The sequence below is a fragment of the Seriola aureovittata genome, chromosome 14, assembly GCF_021018895.1.
Source record: "Seriola aureovittata isolate HTS-2021-v1 ecotype China chromosome 14, ASM2101889v1, whole genome shotgun sequence".
In the NCBI taxonomy this organism is placed as follows: Eukaryota; Metazoa; Chordata; class Actinopteri; order Carangiformes; family Carangidae; genus Seriola; species Seriola aureovittata.
In genome coordinates, this window is record NC_079377.1 from 17,693,034 (window position 1) to 17,709,672 (window position 16,639).

Below are 16,639 nucleotides of genomic sequence, written 5' to 3' on the forward strand. Positions count from 1 at the left end.
CTGGCACAGGCACTGAAAATTGACTTTTGTTGAAAAACTGCCTTAGTTCAAAAGCCGCAAATGAGTCAGGTAAATGGATCACAATGACATGTAGAAAACGAATCGGGTAAGAGGACATATCCTCCATCAAATCCACCGGCAAGTCCCAAGATATAGAGTGTAAAGAATTATACTGTTAAGTAGGGGTGCTAATGTCACACAAGAGATAAATAATCTAAAGTCTATACACACACACGAACACCGCACACACACACACACACACACACACACACACACACACACACATACAGCCACGGTAACTGAGCCATCATCCCTAAACCCAGCCCATTTCAACATAAAGGCACATAATTAGTTATTATGTAGTATTTGAGTAATTCTCAGGGCATTATTTTGGAAAGTATTTGACCTTCACAAAATGAATGATCCTGGAAAAAGATGTGTTTTATGCTGCTTTCTTCTTCCTTCTCTGATAAAGTTCCTAGAATAGAAAGACAGAAATGTCTGAGAGGAACAAGTACAGTCAGTCTAAAAACTTCTCCCTGGCACTTATTGATTTTACACTCTTATCTAAAGCTGAAGTTTGTGGGTTTTTTGAAGTTGTTTCATTGAACCCAAAATGAGTTGCCTACTTTGCCTTTTTGCCTTATTATGTGCCATGATGCTAATTTACATTCAAGCAACGAAAACCCAAAGTCTACCAGAGATTCTCTCGAAGAAAGCAATGGATAGAATGAAGGTTTCTGTAATAAGATTTGCAAAGTCTGTTGTGCAGACGCTCAGGTCACTTGAGGGTAAACTGTCAAAGTGAGAGAAGTTCAGCCTCAAAACTTTCCCTGTGATTTTGAAGTTTTAATCAGTGTTTGATCCAGCCATGTTTGTTTGAGGATTCAGCTGATGTTACGGTGGGAGCAGAGAGTGTGCCATGAAAAAGAGTATGTTGGAAGACCTTCCAGTTACATTCTGAATTTTGCTCATGCCGCAGGGTCTGGATTGATGGAGCACCTCTGGGTGTATAAGATACATCAAAAATATGCATGTCGTGTCAAATTCATATTGCTGCAAGTGAAATCATTAATTCCTTAGTGATAACAAGTGCAATAGCTACAATTTAACTGGCTCAAAGCTGCTTTTCAGACGCATTTTAATAATAGTTCATAACAGCTATTGAGCTCCTAGTTGAATTCAAGGGTCCACCATTTCAATTTAAATTCTTGAAATTCATAATTAAACAAAATTGTTTTTATACTGAACAGACACTCAACTCAATAACAGTAACAATATGATTGACACAATAGTTGTGTAGTATAATTGTTATTTTCCCTCCCTGACAAAAAAACATTCTAGCAAGTACTGGTTCAACAGCTTCCTTGGCAACAGTTATATAGAAACACGATGAATATTCCTACAGAACATTGTTGTTATGTAATTAACCTCAGCTCATCTCTTTTCCAGAGTGATTTGCTCTTATAAATGACTACTTAAGAAAGTGTGAAAACTTGTGGACATGCACTTCCTCTGATCCACCATTTACATTTGTACACACACACACACACACACACACACACACACACACACACACACACACAACAAACTCACTAACTCACCCCTCCACAGAGATGATCCAGATTGTTCAGTGCTCTAAGCCGTTGCGTCCTGCCAGTGTGAAATGTAATTTCCTCTGGAGCTACACACTGTAACAAAGCCAGGCAATGAAATAGGAATGACAGAGCCAGAGAGTGAGTTGTGAATGATGCTGAAATAAAGAAAAAAAAAATCTAACACTGAGTGGTTCAGTGCCACTTTTATAGCACTGATAAACCATAAGGTACAATGCAGTAATCTAACTATACAGAGTGGCTGTAGTTCATGTTATGTCCATTTGTTGAAGTGCACTTAAGCAAGACATTGAACCACATACTACTGATGTGTGCACAATATATGGGGAATAAATGTAATTTGCTTGGGACATACCAAAAAGAATGTAACATAAAAATTAGGGATGAAATCTTGGCTCAAAATATACTATCACAATGATAAGAATGGTATCATGTTACTATTCATGTACAGTATGTTGCGAGCAACCGTTTATGATACATCACTCTATCTGTATCTGTGACTGAAGAAAAACTCATCAGATTACATTTATTCACTGCCTTTATTTTAAGCTTTGCACAACTTTATAGAGAGTTGTGATGAAATGAAGTGTAATAACGCACAGAGGCTAACAAGATGTCTCAACTGGATGCTGTTTCTGACAGAAATGGTACAATTTTATTTTAACAACTACAGCTCTTCACAATGGCCACACAACTGCTTGTGCTTTATGGCTGGGGGATTGACCCAAAGATTCTTTTAGAGTTGTGTTTTCTTACTTACACACTAAAGGGTGTGACTTTGTATTACCTGTGAGTTTTGTCAAACACCTGAATGAGTACAGTATTACACTGACGGTGGACTTGCAGCTGCTGCTGTTCTGCTGCTTTTGTTGTGTGGCTGTTGTACTGTTGAGGTCTTTTTAACATACACACAGGTATAGCTACTATCACTCAGCTGAAAAGTTCCAGAGTTAAAATGTCTGGAGCCATGGAAGGATGTACTAACACCCCACTTTGATGCTAGTACATTGCTTCACTACCTCACCAGAAATGTGTGAGTGTAGAAAAGGCTGTTCCTGAGAAAGAGAGCATTGCCACCAGCGGAACTACTGGTTCGATATATAATGATATATTGATTTAACTATTTGTTTCACCTCTACTTTTATTCAAAGGGTTAGGGTTAAGGGTAGTGTTAAAATTGTTATATTCAGAGGATGGGAGGTTAGAGACAAGAGAGCAATTGGGTGAACATGGGGATCGAAGTCTGAGGACAGTAAAACAATAGCAATAAAACAGATGAGAAGGTTGATTTTTTTCACGGACTCTTCAAGCAATAGAGATTCCCCCCATGTCTTGGTTGAGAGTATTTGGAATACTGCAGAAGTATGTTTTGTTTATTCTATTTCCTTCATTATTCCTTCTTCATTAAGTCTGAAACACTGAGTGCCAGTCAGTTATCATGCAACACATGAGATTTTCAATAATGAGAAATTTTATGCCTGCGTCTTCTAGTCAAAGCCCTGTCAATTTAGTTTCATGAAGCACAAAATTGCCTTGAAAAATAAAGCTTTGAACTATTGATTCATTCCTTTGCTTTTGGGTATGCTTTGAATTATTCTGTAGACAGCAGCCCAGCAGTCAGACTAGCTGCATATTCTGAGGCTGTTATGAGAAGTGTTTTTGTTGGCTTTTCAAAGTGTTCAGTATTATCGTTCATAATTGAATGATATTTTTCCAGAAGTTTGTTTTGTTATCTGTGGCTTGATGTGTGGAATAAACGTGTCTTCTTCCTGTTGTGCTGTTAGTGTGCGAGCGAATTGTGGGAAAAAGAACCATAGAAAATGTAATTGATAGTGCTTATTCATTGTTATGGTTAATGACAAAAAATAATAAAGAGCAGGTGATGACAAATAATAGATTAACAAAGCAAATGAATGTACAATTGTCATGATGCCATTATTAAAAAATGTAGGTTTCATAGAGGTAGTATTCATGGAGTGATTAGATTACACTGCAGTGTAGAGTCATTCCTGCTATTGTGTCCTATTCCTGTGTATTTATGTACCCACTGAAATTGCACAGTAAAAAATGGCTAGGGTTACTATAGGCTTTATAATAGCATAAATTAATCCTTGGTGAGTTTTTATATTACATAATATATGCTGGTGCGTAGCAGCAAAAAGCTGCTGTGGTGCTGTTAAAAGACATTGCTAATGCCAGACCAAGGACAGAAAGATCCTGACAAGATTTACCATGGTTATGTGAACATCCATTTCTGGCTAATTGGAGGTGTTGGAATTAGGTTTATGTACATCCACACAATTTCAAAATGATGTGTCGCAAAAAAATATGCCTGCAAGGCTTTATTAATGGCAAGCAAATACTGCCTCTGTATATTTCTGTGTTGTGTGTGTCTGATTTCTTTTTTTTTTTTTTTTCTGAATCTGTGCAGCGTTAGGTGTATATATCCCCTGATGTCTAGATATTTTTCTCACAGCAAAGGAGACAATTTTACCCAGAACAGACAGACAGAAAATAATACAGTGACCCTAATGTACTCGTAAAGAGCATACACTGTGACTGTGATGTTATCTAATGCAATGAAGTGAGTGTTAGCTGTGATGTGTGTGGTTTTCAGGATATCCTGAACAACCTGGACCCTCGAGGACCTGGAGAGTTGGATGATGATGACCTCATGCTAGATGTGGACCTCCCAGAGGATGGCTTGCATGGTCAGCATGTGCACACACACACACACACACACACACACACACACACACACACACACACACACACACACACACACACATAGACACACAACACTTAATGTAATTGCAGTCATCCTACACAGGATTTAAATTTGAGAGGTTATCCTACGGCCATGACAAATGCTTCATTTTCATTGGCTGGAGATTGTCCATTATTTTTGTATAAGTGGACACCTCCAGCAAAACTGCTCTGATCATAATTGTAAATTAACGCATTACCAATTCTATTATGCAGTATCATTCTATAGCATATAAAGGCTTGAATAATTTGAATCCTACCTTGCCTTGGGTGAACATTTGCCTCTGCAACATCCATTTAAAATCTTTTAATGGACACCTTGTTGTTTATTACGTGCTGTTACTCTTTTAGTATTTGGTTGCTGAATAGTTAGGAAATTACAACTCCACTATTGCCACACAACTGGCTTTGAATACCATAATTTCTCCAGCTGTCTGGCTGTGTTTATACAGTATCAACAGATGCACACACACTTGGATATGGTATCACCACAACGACACTATATATATATATATGTATATACTGTATATATACATGTTTAGTTGGAGCAGAGTTTGCATTTGATTGCCTTGACAACAGCAATATTGTGTTAGCATGATTACTTCAATAGCTAAAAGTTCACACATTACATTACAAATCACATCTTGAAAATATCTATTGAAGTCATTTTCTCTCACTTATTTTCACTTTGTAAATGTAATCATGTACTGATCTCATTAAAACTGAGTAAAATAGCTTCTTTGTAGATGTTAAAGGTAATCAGGTCACATTATTACCACATGATAATGGTGTTGATAACGTTATTATGGAGTCATCTGTATCCGTATCACATAATGTATATGGAAGGAGGAGGGGAGAGGAAAAGAAGGGTTGTGGAATATTGACCCCACCTATCATGAGATATAATGCTTTCTGGGAAGTGAATTTTCCCTTGTGAGTCCTTAAGCCAGTACCATTCGTGGTTAATGTGTTTAATGCACCACTTTAATATGGAATGACAGGCTTGATATGTACAAACAGGGACCCTTTGTACAGAGGGTGCGTATGTTAATCATACATGTGCACATACAAAGATAGGGGAGGCCACAAGAACACACACCCATACACATACAGTGTACACACTGTTGCCAGTTTATTTGAGAGTAATATAGTAATAACGCAACAGCCCTACGGTAATTTCTACCTTTATGAAAGCCATAATGTTCAGCTTTTGTTCTAACTGTGTTAGAGTTGTGTTGATTCAACTTTATGGCCATTTTGGAAGCTGTAGATGTGATGCTGTTGAACTGTATCCTCTTGCACTGAGAGGTGTTTCTAATATTTCGTCTGCCCTCACTGATATAAATGAAAGCCTCCAAAATGATCATAAAGTTGAATCAACTCCTCTCTAAAACAGCCTCAACAAAAACTGAGCAATACAACCTTCATGAAGGGAGGATTTGTTGCAGGCCTGTTGTATTGGACTGCATTCGTTTTAGCATGGTGTACCCTAATAAACTTCTAACTGGGAATACATTACTGAGGCAGCTTTATACCCCTGGTATCATTCTTAAATTTGTAAACAGTGATCTCCTTGTTTTCGAGAGAAGGAGACAGAGAGTGAGAGAGAGGGAAAGGAATGTTCACTCCAGAGGAATGTCAATGAAGTGTCGTCCCATCCTACTCCTTTTTGGGAAGTGACCATATTTATAGCTCTCTGTGTCATGGTTAGAGCTAGTGTCACGAGAAGTTGTGTGAAAGAGAGAAGGGCTGAAGAGTCCAGTTAGACCCTGCCCACGGGGCAGGCCCTGAGACGTGGGATACGGAAGGGTGTTTCCTCCCTCCTAAAGACACCCTGACCCTGCCACAAAACAGGAAGAGGGGAAGGGGAGAAGAGGAGTAAAAAAAAGAAAAGAGGAGGGTAGAAAGGGATCTTGTGTTGTATTTTCATCCAGCTGTCCTTGACGGGAGAGAGGCCCCAGCTTTTCTCCCTTGCCTGCCTCAGCTGGTGACTTCCTAGCTTTGGACGCAAACCAGTCACCTCAGCTGCTTTCTCACCACAGTCCTCTTTCCCCAGTTCCAGTTCCTAGGGAGTTCCCAGAAAAACAAGGCTGTCAACAAACACAGATCCAGGCAGTCTGGGAACTGGGTTGACTCTCTCCCTCCCTGGCCCTTTAACTGCTCACCAGCTGACTGGACAAGAAGTCATTTCTCTCCACTCTCCGTCTGAGTTTCTCTGTCTTTATGGATTTTTCTTTTCCAGTTGGAATATATTTCCATTGTATCACCTTTTAGAGGACTTTTTCTGAGCTGAAAGGGAGTCGTTTTCTGGAATGTAACAGTTCAGTATGAAACAGGCTGTCTGCTCCTGTGCTATGAGGTGACACTCAGGGTAAAGTATTTTAAACACAGCTGCTGAATTCCTTGAATTGGGTCTTCCAATCTGCCAATTTTTCTTTATCTGTCTTCTTCTTTCTCTCTTTTTCTTGCTTTCTCTCTGTCCAAAGACCGTCTGGTATATAGAAAATCAAGGGCCCTTTTGATTTCCTGGGGGTCACGCTCTGTTAGTTGTCAATTTTGTTGCGGTCATGGTTCATTTCACAGCTATATGCTATTGAGTATTGCCAAATACTGTGTCCTTTTACCTTATTGAAAATGAAATGGCCTGTCACTGTCTGTGTGACTGTGTGTTTGCATTTGATGGTGGAGATAGCTCAGAGAAATAGAGAATGAGATGGATCAGATCATGATTTATATGCAGATATTCTGGAATAGAGTATATGCAATATACACAGTGGTATTTATTACCACAAGGTATGAAAAATTGACTCATAGTTTTTTTGTGTGTGTGTGTGTGTGTGTGTGTGTGTGTGTGTGTGTTACTTTAGAATGGCAGTGAATGGTAGAAACAACAGAGAGAAAAACAAATTCCAACCATTGCATCATACTGCTCGTCTTCACCCACAAACATGTACTAGTTTCACTTCAACAAGCCTACTTTAGATGCTTTACTGCGTTTGAAGTCATCAGCAACACTGGAACTTCAGTTTCTTTTACTCTGGCTGACTCTGCTTTAAATTCTTCCTATATAGACGTTGACAGGATGTCCCACATTGAGCGCTCAGACAGAGTCGGTCGGCAGGGGCAGCGGCGTAAACAGCACCGCTGGAGTGCACCAGATCACTTCCACAATGATGGCAGGTTGGTTTGGCTGGAAAGAATACAAAATGTTGCCATGTAGAAATGAAAAAAGTAAAAACACTACAAATGCAGCATCATTCAGTTTGATATGTGATGGTCTCGCTCTCTGGCTGTTTGTCTTTTTCTCAGGGCTCATGTCTTCCAGCACTTTGATGGACTCAAATCTTCAAGGGTCTCCTCACGGCCCGCCCCCTCTGAAAGCAGGCAGCGTGGCTACATGGCGATGCTGGATGAACTCACGCTTGAGCACATGACTCAAGATTGTAGCTCGCTCAAGAACCAGCTGCTCAGGCTCAAAACATTACTGAAGGTTTGTCCCACATCTGCAAAAAGACATGCATAAACACAAACTTGTATGCTTGCACATACCAAAACATGCACACACTTATACACACATACAGTTCACATCCACATACAGTACTAGAGGACAGCAACACATTGAGTTCATATTGTTGGTAGATACATGCACACAAATGCACATGTGTTAGTATGCACCACCCAGTGGCAGAAAACATGACATGTTTGTCATCCTTATAATGCTATTGCATCACCTTTTCAATATGTCACACACAAATTATATGTAGATCATGTCACCAATCCAGCTTTTATTTTGGTAGTATAATTAGGCCACATGGTTTGAATTTTATTCTGAAACAGGAGACGGCTAAGTACAATGATAAATATTTTCTGACAAAACTGAACTAAGCTAGTTTTAATTCTTAATATGGTCGCACTTTAAGTATTTAAAAGCTTTTAAATGTATAATTGCATTGGTTTAATAAATCTTTTCATCATACAGTATTATTGCCCAGTACATAGATACTGGATAGACTATGTCAAGACAGATGTTTACAGGTGAAGAGATAGGGAAGTCTTTCTTGTGGTTTTAATATACTGTACCAGTCTAACAGCAGTTTTTGTATTAAATGCTCTGGGCCTTCTTCTCTTCCTGTGTACAGTATTCAGAAATTTGTGCTTGCATGTTTGCATGTATTTATCAATGTTTGTGTGAAACTGACCACTTGATAGATCCATCTCTGTCAGTAGGAGAAATCGACAGGGAACAGGGAAAGAGAAGAGAGAAATGAAAGATGTCAGCCTTAGAAGTGTGTACTTAAATAAAAGATGAACACACAAAAAACCCACCCTCCTTAAAATCACACAACCTCATTTAGGCAATCCCAGATATGCACAAAAGCACTTCACACAGCACACTCCTGTAAGGAGAAATAATCTTGAATGACTTGACTCAATTTACCCTCTTCAGCATAAAAAGTGATATTTGCATTTGCGTTTAAATCAAATGTCTCCTTCTTCTGTGTTCATTGTGTTCAGTGCAATTAGTCAGATGCTTTGGCTGTATAGCCTGAAGAAGGAAAATATTTCTGTTGGCTCATTAGTAACCCTGTTCTTAATTGTGTTTTTTTTTTTTATGATGTGGAACTCAAGACAGTGACTGTAAAATGAGCCTTCAGCGTTGCTGAATCCTAATTGATCTTTGCTTTATTGTGCAAACAGTCAGACATGCAGCACAACTGTTTTGTGCTTGTTGATTCTGGATTAGTCTAAGTGACCTGAATGAGGAGCAGGAGGAATGCAGTGACTTGCAGGTAGATTACTGACAGAATTTTTAACAATGCTCTGATAATTTTCCTAAAAATTACTATTTTATTAATTTTATAATAAAACAGTAAAAACTAAAAAAAAAAAAAAAAAAACAATAAATAAATATATAATTGCAAAAAAATAACCTGGTATAACCATGACATTTTCTTAATTTCATCATACTTAATTAAACTTTAATTGGAAAAGTAATCAGAGAATTTAATTGGAGTTTTGCTTTGAATATTCAAGATGAAATCTTGACCTGCTTTGACGAAAAAAAGGCACACATACAGGACTTATTTAAGTATCTTTAAAGTTAGGACATTTTTTTTACTAGATCAATGTATTGAAGGTTCAAAAATTTCCTCAGCAGCTCTGCCGCAGGTATCTAACACTGGTGGCTGACAGTTCAGGGTCAACAAAGTATATATGCTAGAGTGCAAAATTATTCCACCACAGCGAAATATTGCTCTTGCGGCATGCCTAAGGCAATTGTCATTGATCCAGCTCACTGTGTACTCTCTGTCTGTGTTTGCCCACTCCTGTGTGTGTGTGTGTGTGTGTGTGTGTGTGTGTGTGTGTGTGTGTGTGTGTGTGTGTGTGTGTGTGTTTTGTTTGTTTCCAGCTTGAGGATACAGACTCTCCAGCAGATCCTCCTGAGGAGATTGAAGACAATACCACTGCATCACAAGTAAGTAACTTTACAGCAGTGATTGATTGGCTATGCTGTATATATATATTTGTATTTTTTTTCTCCAGTTTCCATCTTAGGTATTCTGCTACCCCTACAGTAGACTGTATGTTTGTGTGTGCTTTCAGTTGGAAGAGCTGATTAAGGAAGTGCAGGTGCTCAGAGAGGAGCTGAGGAGTCGAGACAAGACCATTGCTCAGCTCACAGTGCAGTGTCAACAGCTACAACAACATCAGCGGGAACAAATGGTGAGCTGGTGTGAACATGAGTAATACAAGTGAAAAGTCTGAAAAAGGGGATTGTGTACAATAAAGGGGATATACAGTTTCTAGAAATACATTGTAGCCCTGTCTTATGTTTGGGAACCTGCACTAGACAGTTGATCTTTTTGTATATATAATCGCGAATGTCCATGACTTGACTGACTTACTGAGGGACTGAGTGAGTGATAGAGTTGAATGGTCATAGTTCCACCATTGGTCAAATGCCACGTGACTGAGTTGGAGTTTCCCCATTGGCCAATACTCTTTCAAAATAAATTGGTGCTAACAGTTTCTGTTAGAGGGTTTGTTTACAGCCTGCAGTGTTGCCAACTTAGTGCATTTGTTGCTAGATTTGGTGACTTTTTTTTTTTTTTTTTTTAAAGCACAGCGACAAATCTAGAAACTTTTTGGACGAAAGTTGGTTAAAAGAGTCGCCAGTACTGCCCTCTCTCTGTGTCTATTCTGTTCAGTGACTGACAGAGAGGCGGAGCAGCAGTTTGTTACCCAGACGGAGGCTGTGCACTGTGTGAGAGACCAGATACAAAAGATATTCTGTCACTTGTAATTTTCTCTCTGAGAAAGTAAATATGTTGGAATCACAGCACAGTCTTTGTCTTTAATTTATGCTGTTATAAAATCAGGATTTTAGCAGTGCGGAGCAGTATCTAGGAAATGGCTTGGAAGTTAACATGTAGTCTTACTGGGCTGTGTTTCAGTCCCTATTTCAAATTATTGTTCAGCTGTCTGACAACATAAACAGAAAAACATGTAAATGAGAACAGCTTTATTTGAAATTCAGCTGTATTAGAATACCGTATATAATAGTAATATGACAATAATAATGTCAATTGTTTACAGCAGAGAGTTTTCAACTACATCCTAAATTTCGCTCATTGACGTTACATGGTCCAGTCATATACTAGATTTTGATGTAGTCTTGTGTGTTTATGAGAGTCATTTCTGCTGTTAATGTCTGTTGTTTTTTGTTTCAACAGTACAAGTGCTTTTTATCACAAATTTGCTCTAAAGGGCTGTTGTCAATGAGCTCAAGGGTAGAGCAATTAGCAACATCCTCTTAATGATATAAAGTACAGGTTGGAAATGTATACATTTTGAGAAACTTTCCACAGGAAGTACCTCTGGAAATAGTCGTAACTATGATAACTCTCATCATTGACAAAAAGTAATGGATCAAGGCCCATACACTGTGAATGTCAGTGGAACATGTAGAATATCAACACAGGCTCATCTTCAGTTGAGTATTGCAGGATCTAGGTTTGGATCCTTTAAGCGTTCACAAACAGGGCTTTAATGGCTCCGGTGCTCATGTTTGCTGATTGCTTTCATGTAGCTCTCAGGTGCAGCAAGCATGAAGCATCTCTTCTGGTAGTTCATCTCCTTGGCACCAATTCCCGTGACAGATCTGAGATAGTTGTCTGGCCACAACTACCTCCTTCCATTATCTTTTGTTTACACCAATTCCAGGTTTATCAGATTTTACAAAGCGAAAGCAGGAGTAGAATGAAGAAGGGGCATAATCACCCTGTGCTTTGTGGCACATTGAAGAACGTGATGGACTGATGAAAACAGTAGGGAAGACAACTGATACATGTCCACATCCACCATTCAGCTTTCTAGTGGTCAGTGAAGACTAACTGTAGTACACTTCATCGTAGGTGGAAGTTCAGCTCCTGAAGGGTATGTTGCTAGACTCCAACATGCACTCTAGTGTGTGTGCTCACACAATTACGATTGCCTACCAACAACCTTCATTCTGTTCGCTTTTAACTGGCTCCATCTTCACTCCGACATATATCAGTTTCTTGAGCAGGATCCCTTGTTAGCCAAACACGCCTGGTATGCCTGGCTGACATTATTCAAATCCCAGCTGTATGGAGAAATACCAAGATGTCAAAGCTAGGCCTGTCCGCCAGCCTGCCTGCTGCATACTACCCCTCCAATTAGAATTAGCACCCACCCACAGTAGGTTTCTTAGTCCATTGCTATATTGTTACACGCTCACCTTCAACAAGCAAAGAGAGTAAGAAAAAGGTAGAACATATTTTCTGATCCGTGCCTGACATTAATGAGCGTAGAGGCTGGAAGAGTAAAGATGTTGGGGAAGTAGAGAGAAGATAAGAGGGAGACAGAGATATTTACTCCGCTGACTCTGTGTTGATGCTCTATGTGGGCACCCGAAGGTAGGTTATATTGGATATGGTATTCTGTTTGTGTTCTCATGGCCTCTGGTGTCCCTGCAGTACACTTGAACAGCAATGAAGCCAAATAAACTATCACATAAGGCTTAGATCATGAATTGTTTTTGGTTGTGAGAAAATAGCAGTTAGAACAAAATTGGTCTGTGAAGATTTCCTGTTATCTGGGTCATATGATATCTTGAAGTCGAAAGGCAAAGATTTACTGGACTTGCTGTCTGTCGTTGAAATTGATTTTCAGGAAGATAATATTACTGTTGGTAAGGATTCAGGTAAACAAGGAAGTGTGAAGTGTTCCAGAGAACTTCTGAGAGACAGAAGGGGGGAACAGTTGACTGAATTGAACATAATCAAGTAATGAGAAAACAATAGAAGAGCTGTGTTTGTGGCTGGGAGAAAGTATACAGCGTGTGTGTGTGTGTGTGTGTGTGTGTGTGTGTGTGGTGGTGGTGGTGGTGGGGGGGGGGGGGATTGCAGGGCTGAGAGCAGAGAATGGGAGAGAAAATGAAATAATGGGAGAGAGAAAACTTGAGATATCAAAGATAGAAAGTTGATTTCTTGGTCCTACTTGACAGAATGAAGTTTTGGATGCTGCTTGCACCGCTGCTGAGGCAGACTGCTCATGATTATACACTCTTCTTGTTTGAGCAGCATTAAAGTTTCCACCAAGGCTGGCAAAAACAAGCAATTTCTGTTGGATTCTGCCGTAGTCTTTGCAGCCAAGTACAAGTTTCGCTGCTATTTATTCACATATAAGAGAGACAAAGTGACATATAGTATTAAAGCTTACAGAATGATTTAGTGCACGTCATTAGTCGCTCTGATATTCTTTTTCACTTTTGGATTAAGTTTGAGTTTAAAAAAGACGAGTGAGTGAAAGTGGTCGATAAGGAAACATTTAAACTGATGAAAAATGAGGTTATATTGAGTGAAGATGTGTGTAAAGTAAATGTCAGTAAGTCCAATTTACTGCAGGATTTTTCAATTTTCACATAAAGATAATTCCAGCCATTTACAACCTGGGCTTGATTTTCTCTGATTTGGCAATCATGCCTGTCAGTTCTAATCAAAGCTGTGATAGTCTGCTGTCTCACAGTTTTCCTCCACATTTGAATCATAGATGATATTACATCACTCCTGCTTGAAAAGATTAATTAATTTTGAAATGCCACCAGTTTTATTCGTTTATTTATTTATTTTTGTTAAAGTGACTATAAATTATATTTTTAAGTTTTTACTCCCTATCACAACCATGTGGGTGCTTTCCCTGCTGTCTTTACTGCTTCGGTTCTACACGTTGACAACTGGTAAATGCGAGATATTAAACCCAACAAAGAATTCTCACAGATCTTACTTGAATTACAAATTTCATGATTTTGTCTGTTCCTATTGTAAATAAGTAAGCCACTTGTGATTTAAAAGTTGAATCAAATGTCTAATTGCACTGGTTGGTATATTGAGAGGGGAATTTTGGGTTTTTTTTTTGTTTCCTTGCTGTATTTTCATTGGATTTGACTGCTCTACAGAGTGACAAGCTATTAACTAGCATGACAGGGGAAGAGGAAAAAGAAGCAGCCCAGGTTAAAGATAAAATAAAAGGTACAACACTCTGTTATTGTGTTATTGTGAATTCTTTCATTGATTCGTTTATTCTTGCCCCCGCAGCCTGCTCAAGGACGTCAGGTCAGGTGTCAGTGCCACCACCAGAGGTCTCTCTCTTCACTACGTCAGAGTGACAGACAGATGGACAGACGGATGCAGCATCACTATGACAAGGCCACCCAGACATACTGGAGACCACCCAGCCATGCTGTGAGTCCAAACATTCATTGCACCGATAACAGCATGCCGTAAGAAGTGCACTCTTTCAGCCTTTGTATTGCAGAGCAGGATTTTTAAAATCTGAAAAAGGTCAAGCATAAAATGTGTGGGATTCACCTTATTTCAGCAATGATCACGATCTTACTGTATATCAGCGCTTGCCTGGTGCAGTAGTGCACATCACAGCTTAACATTCATGTCAGGATGCACTGGTGACCAGCACATGTGCAGTATGTTGCTGAATCAGAGAGAGAAGATACGATATTCCCTTGCCTCTGCTTGGAAATGTTAAACTTAAATGCCAACAGTTTTATTTATGAATATAAATCAGCCAAGTGCAGAAGATATTGCTCATCTTTTGTTCAAGAGTTTGTAATTGATCATTTAAAATTTGATCTTTGACAACCATGTGGGTGTATTTTTTGTTTCATGATTATGATTTAAAAGTGGAATCCAGGTTGGTCTGATTTCACTATGGGTGTTGTATTGAGAGGGGCACACATTCAGAATCTTTTGTTTTTGCCTTTTTGTGTTTCCCTTGATTGGATTTGACTGCTTTACAGAGTGACAAGCTTTTAACCAGCATGATAGGGGAAACAGGAAAAGCAGCCCAGGTTAAAAATAAAATAAATGATACAATATTCTGTTATTGTGTAATAAGCTATCTGCTGCCTCTCTCTCTGGCCAGCCATGTCTCAAATGTTAGATGACTACACCCTGCCCTCTCTATAGAATACAGTTTATTAGCTTGTCAGTGGGCTTGTCTCTCTGTCTCACACACTTAAAACCCAGCTCTTACACTGAACAGGGATCTGCGAGGCTGGTGTTAATGTATGTGATGGAGGAAGAGATAATGTACAGTAGAGTAGGGGAGGGTGGGAGGAAAAGAGAGAAATATTCAGGGGTGGAAAGAAGCAGACGGAGAGAGAGAAAGGTGGAAGATTGATGGATAGGTGTTCAGTGTGTATCATGCCACAATAGCACGCTGTGTGGCAGCCAAGTATTGATTCAATAGCAGGAGTGCCACAGGCAGGGTGCCTAGTAAACACTCCCCTAATTGACCTGCTTTTAGCTAAAAGGGTGACACACACACACTCCCGCACAAAAAGGCAGAAATAAACAGTATAAGGAGATTACATCAAGAAAAGATTAGAATAAAAAATAAAAGATACCAAAAAGATGTATTTTTGTATCTCTTTATTTGTAATAATAAATAATAGAATTGAGGCCCAGCAGTAGGCTGCTGAACACTGTCGGAAATATTCTGTAAAAACTAGGCTACAGGCTAGAGAGGGAAAAATAAAGGACAAAACAAGCAAGCTCAATAACTACAGTAGATCCCTGCTTAACACAAAAGCATATGGTTTAACAGTTGCTATGGCAACTATCAAACCGGAGCTTGCTGTTCTCGGTGGGAATCATCTCCATGTCGGGAACATCTGTCTGTGACCTGGAGTATCTAGTGTATAATAACATACTAAAACACAAAACAGAGCAGTGGAGTGATCAAGTTTCACGATTGGTCAGCTGGCCGAGGGTTGGAGTTTCCACGATGGTCGTTGCTCTTTCAAAAATGATTTTGTGCAAACAAGCAGTGTTGCCAAATTAGTGCATTTGTCGCCAGATTAACCGACTTTTCTAAACGCTTGAGCAACTTTTTTTTGTTTGTTTTTTCAAAAAAGCAACTGTTGACAAATCTAAAGACTTTCTCTCTGCGTCTACTCTGTTCAGTGAGTGGCAGACATTGCGGAGCAACAGTTTGTGACCCAGACGGAGGCTCTGCGCTGTGTGAGAAACAAAATATGAAATTCCGTCGCTTCTGACTTTCTCTTGAACATGGCATAATGTTATGCTGCCTCTAGGTCTCAACAAATTCTGATGGGTGACTTCACGGAAAATACTATTGTCTAATAAACGCTGCACTCTGCATTTCTGCCACTTGTAACTGCAATTTTGACATTATGTCAGTGTGGTGGCGCTATATCGTAAACAGCACAGTGCACCAGGAAAGGTGCTGCCAAAACTCACAAAGGAAGAAAAGAGCTGAATCTTTCCTTGAGGAATTTCCTCCAAAGAACATCTGTATATTTAGATTCCGGAGCCCTAATAGTTTATGGCTGTTCAAACAGGTGAATATTATTTCTTTTGCTTCCAGGCACGATTTTAACACCACTTTTTATTCATCTTATTTAAACTATAAATCTTACTTACACCTGAAATAATTAAAGTTTGTGTATTTCAGATATTACACGGCTGACACTAGGCAGAATGCAAATATGATGCAATGATGTCAGTTCTTTCCAGCGGTCTGCGGTCCAGCCATATACTATGTTTTATCTAGTCTTGTTTCTTATTCTTCAGTATACTCCTGTTTTTAGACATTTCTTTATTTGCCATGCTCCCTTTCCTCTTCCTTTAATCTACATTGCTATTTCATCACTGCAGTGGAAACTATTTCCTGCACTGTGTTTTGCAGCATTG

General features: G+C 39.2%; 1 protein-coding gene across 6 annotated transcripts in view; it reads left to right on the plus strand.

Moving 5' to 3' along the window:
- ccser2a (coiled-coil serine-rich protein 2a) overlaps window positions 1–16,639 on the plus strand; it is a 53,526-nt gene that overhangs the window by 21,538 nt on the left and 15,349 nt on the right. For all 6 annotated transcript variants that reach the window (XM_056394907.1, XM_056394910.1, XM_056394912.1 and 3 more), the window contains exons 4-9: window positions 4,234–4,327; window positions 7,454–7,562; window positions 7,692–7,872; window positions 9,793–9,858; window positions 9,987–10,106; window positions 14,003–14,149. In XM_056394907.1, coding sequence (XP_056250882.1) covers window positions 4,234–4,327; window positions 7,454–7,562; window positions 7,692–7,872; window positions 9,793–9,858; window positions 9,987–10,106; window positions 14,003–14,149 — 717 coding nt within the window. The remainder of the gene's footprint in view (window positions 1–4,233; window positions 4,328–7,453; window positions 7,563–7,691; window positions 7,873–9,792; window positions 9,859–9,986; window positions 10,107–14,002; window positions 14,150–16,639) is intronic.